This window comes from Myotis myotis, unplaced genomic scaffold, assembly GCF_014108235.1.
Source record: "Myotis myotis isolate mMyoMyo1 unplaced genomic scaffold, mMyoMyo1.p scaffold_m19_p_6, whole genome shotgun sequence".
Lineage (NCBI taxonomy): Eukaryota > Metazoa > Chordata > Mammalia > Chiroptera > Vespertilionidae > Myotis > Myotis myotis.
This window is the reverse complement of record NW_023416368.1, coordinates 79,160,839-79,165,200: the sequence shown is the minus strand read 5'-3', so window position 1 is coordinate 79,165,200 and position 4,362 is coordinate 79,160,839. Positions and strand designations below refer to the sequence as shown.

The following is a 4,362-nucleotide window of genomic DNA, read 5'->3' as shown; positions in this document are numbered from 1 at the left end:
CTGCAGGCTCAATCCCCAATGGGGGTGTGCAAGAGGCAGCCCATCCATGATGCTCTGTCATCGGATGTTTCTGTCTCTCTCTTCCTCTCCCTTCCTCTCTGAAATCAATTTTTAAAAAAAGGCTGTGGTACATTTACACCATGGAATACTATGCAGCAGTAAAAAGGAAGGATCTCTTACCCTTTGAGACAGCACGGAGGGGCCTAGAGAGAATTATGCTAAGTGAAATAAGCAGTCAGAAAAAAATCAAGTGTCAATGATCTCACTCATATGTGGAATCTAACGAACAAAATAAACTGTTGAACAAAACTGAGACATAGAAGCATGGAACAGGCTATGTCCACCTCAGAGGGGAGGTGGGGGAGGGGGGTCAACCAAAGAACTTGTATGCATATATGCATAACCCATGGGCATGGACAATAGGGTGCTGAAGGCCTGAGGCGGGGCTGGGGCAGGCTATAAGGCAGCGGTTCTCAACCTGTGGGTCACGACCCCTTTGGCGGTTGAACGACCCTTTCACAGGGGTCGCCTAAGACCATCCTGCATATCAGATATTTACATTACGATTCATAACAGTAGCAACATTACAGTTATGAAGTAGCAACAAAAATAATTTTATGGTTGGGTCACCACATGAGGAACTGTATTTAAAGGGCCAGAAGGTTGAGAACCATTGCAGTAAGTGGTCAATGGTGGGAGGAAAGAGGACAAAAAAAGAGGTGGTACAAGGAACGGGGTTGCCCAAGTTTTATGGCGACTACTGCAATACCTACCTCACCCATGACTCTCCGTCTGTGAGAGACATACTGCAGTGGTAGGAGACACAAGGAGAGTGCGAAAGACCACTATCAGCAATGAATGCAAGAGCATGACAGACAAAACAACTGCCGCATTCCAGCAAGGACGGACACCTCCTACTCCATTCTCTGCTCCTCGTCCTGCAGGGGCAAGGATCCCACCTCCCCCAAGTCTTCCAGGTCCTCGCCCTGGTATAATGCCAGCACCCCCTATGGGGCCCTCCACCTTCTGGAATGATGACAGTGGGACCTGCTCCTGGAATGAGGCCGCCTATGGGAGGGCATATGCCAATGATGCCTGGGCCCCAAATGATGAGACCTCTCGCCCGTCCCATGATGGTGCCCGCGCATCCAGGGATGCCTCTACCAGACAGATAAGGAGAGAGGGGGCCTCTTTCTATCAGTTTCTTGTTCTGTTTCACCAAGAGATCGTGGTGCTGTAACTGGGTGTTTTCTAACAGCAAGACCAGGAAGATTCACTCCCTCTTCCTATCAAAAGAATAGCTTTGGAGGGGAGTAGTGGGACAATAAAACGCAATTTTCATGTGTATTGTGACATATGAAGATAAAATTGGAATATTACTCAGCCATAAAAAGAATGAAATCTTACCATCTGCGACAACATGGATGGACCTCTAGGGTATTACGCTAAGTGAAAGAAGTCAGAATGACAACGACAAATGCCGTCTGACTTCACTCCTATGCAGAATCTTAAAAAACAAATGCGTAACAAAACAGATTCATCAGTGCAGAGTACAAGCTGGTGGTTGCCAAAGAGGGAGGTGGGATGGGAATAAAAAAAGAAAAAGAAATGCTCTCCCCCTTTCTATACCTCATCCTGATTTCACAGGTAAAAAGGGGAGAATTCAGTTTCTTTACCAAGTGAACACATGCTCATCCACCTGACATTACTCTCACTGCGGTGTCTGGCTGAGCTAGATGCTCTCGGAAGGAACTAATACACGGAATTTGTAGGTTCCAGAATGTTGCTGCTATTGTATTGACTTCCTGTTTTCCAGGAAGTCGAGTCTCTGATTGAAATATATTTGGGTCAATGATTGAGAAGTTAAGACCAGCTGCTAATAAAGTCGGACTACCCCTAATTGTCGGGTAACGGTTTCATCTCTTCTATGAAATTAAATTGTCTTAGTGAGCAGTAGCAGGTTTCGCCCTCCCTGTAACGTCTACGCATCTGGTGAAGTAGGTGGGCCCAAGTACCACTGCTGGATGGCATCTGGGAAAGGCATTTTCCTTCTGCCTCAAAGAAAACACCAACCCATCATATTGCACACTTAACGCCAATAATGCAATTTACAGAACCATCACCTTTCAAAATCACATCAAATGTTATCCATACTAATAGATATTTAAACTGTAAAGCGTATTCTCTCTGACACCACTTAAAATGTACTTCAATTTAAAAAAAAAAATTTTTTTTAATCCTCACCTGAGGATTTTTCCCCCCATTGACTTTTAGAGAGAGTGGAAGGGAAGGGGAGAGACAGAGAAACAACGAAGTGAGAGAGACATCAACTGGTTGCCGCCCTTGACCGGAATCAAACCCGCGACCATCAGGCCGCGGCCGAGGCTCTAACCATTGGGCGATCGGGTAGGGATCTTTTTCTTTTTTTCTTTCTTCCTTTAAAGCACTGGCATGAAGTGCAAGGCACAGAACTCACGAAGAGAAGCAATCTTCAGAACACTGAGCTCTATTCGATACAGTAAGGCCGAGAGTGAAGAAAGAGAAGTTACAGCCTTCAGCTGGCAGGCTTACGCTGCAGCTTTTCCCTAAAATGCAATGCGGGGGTGAGCGGTCCCTGTAAGCAATGGCAGCTAGACTCTGGTCATGCATTCAAGCCCAATTGCACAGGAGTCCTTTCTGGCAGGTACATTCTTTCTCCGGGTTAACACGAGGTTAAGACCCACACACACTTAAAAACAAAGTACCACTGGCAGGTGCAGACAGGCTCCACTCCTAACCTCCCGCGGCACTGCCTGCCCGTGGTTTTCTGCAGGTCTTTCTAGCGGGCTCTCCACTAGGCCAGCGTTCCCCAACTCCCGAGGCGCCGGGGGTTCTCCCGCGCTCCACTCCCGCGCGGCCGGCACCGTACACGTGCCGCCGCCACCCCCTACGCCTGCGCGGTGGGATGAGCTGGGGGCTGGGATGAGCTCGGAGCGCGTCTCCCAGCGACTCCCTGCGCAGCCCGCGGCCCCGGAATCTACGCGAGACCTCAGCTCCCAACCTAACGGCGGGCTTGTGGGAGTCGTGGTCCGGCCCGTCGCCCCGCCCCCAGCACTCCCGGACTCCATTTCCCGTGGACCCACGCGCCTCCGACTTCCGGCGCAGGTACGGGTCGGCGCACGCGGCCGCGAGCCGGTTGACTTTGCGGAGCCATGGATGGCTTCAGCTCGGACTTCGGCGGCTCCGGCGGCGGCAAGCTGGACCCCGGGCTCATCATGGAGCAGGTGAAGGTGCAAATCGCCGTGGCCAACGCGCAGGAGCTGCTGCAGGTCCGGGGCCGGGCTGGGGACGGGAGGCGAGGGCCGCGGGGGCCGCCAGGAGACGGGCGTAGCGGCTGAGGGTTCGCATGTCCCCACAGAGGATGACGGACAAGTGCTTCCGGAAGTGCATCGGGAAGCCGGGGGGCTCTCTGGACAATTCGGAGCAGGTGAGACCCTTGGGGCTTGGGCTCGGACTGGCGAGGGGCCTCTGCGCGTGCGCGAATTAAGGGGGCGGCCCGGTGGGACCGCTGCGCGTGCGCAGTCCGCTGCCCCGGGAGAGGGCGCGGGTCAGGGAAACCCTGAGCTGATCCCTGCGCTTTCCTCGCCTCCAGAAATGCATCGCCATGTGCATGGACCGCTACATGGACGCCTGGAACACCGTATCCCGCGCCTACAACTCGCGGCTGCAGCGAGAACGAGCCAACATGTGATCGGGAAATGCGGTGCCTGGCCGAGCCAGTGGGCCGCCCCCACCCGTGTTCGGTTTCCATAAATGTGCTTTGTGAGGCAGGGGCCAGCGTGTGCGTGCTGCCTGCCGTGGTTTATGAGGATGAGACTGGTGCTGGGACACTTGGAATTTTGTCCCCCTCCCCCTGGCCAGGCCGACCTCCCACCTGCCAGCGAGTGTAGCTGGGGACTTGGGGACCCTGGAATTTCCCACAGTGCTGGCAGCGCTGTGGCACCTTTCCTGGTGTGCCCGGGTCACCTTTATGCCCGAGCCGTAGACTTCCTGTGGGCCTGCGGGGTGGGGAGATGGTCAGACCCCACCTGAGCTGTGACCGCCTGGGGGTGGGCTGACAAATAAATGGATGAGGGAGGGGTGGAGAGAGTCTTGTGTGTCTTCCCTGGAGGAGGCCTGTGTCTGGGGTACCTGGGTCCCCCTGCCCAGACTGAGCCTCAGGCTCTGCCCCCCCCCCACTCCATTTCTCCCCTGGGCGCTTGCTACTGGTTCCCTGGATGACACCAAAGGAACCCTGAAGATGAGGCTGAACCCCAGCCCCAAAGGCTGGGGTTGTGGCAGCCGTCTTCCTGGGAGGTCTTGCTACCTCACCCCACCCACCTT

General features: G+C 53.8%; 1 protein-coding gene and 1 pseudogene across 1 annotated transcript; both read left to right on the top strand.

Moving 5' to 3' along the window:
• Positions 1-689: 689 nt before the first annotated feature.
• On the top strand, positions 690-1,543 carry LOC118658521 (annotated as a pseudogene).
• Positions 1,544-3,129: 1,586 nt separating this feature from the next.
• On the top strand, positions 3,130-3,817 carry TIMM13 (translocase of inner mitochondrial membrane 13). The gene is made up of 3 exons (XM_036314543.1): positions 3,130-3,308; positions 3,398-3,466; positions 3,632-3,817. Exons 1-3 carry the CDS (start codon positions 3,192-3,194, stop codon positions 3,728-3,730), a joined length of 285 nt encoding a protein of 94 aa, XP_036170436.1. The 5' UTR covers positions 3,130-3,191; the 3' UTR covers positions 3,731-3,817.
• Positions 3,818-4,362: the final 545 nt, after the last annotated feature.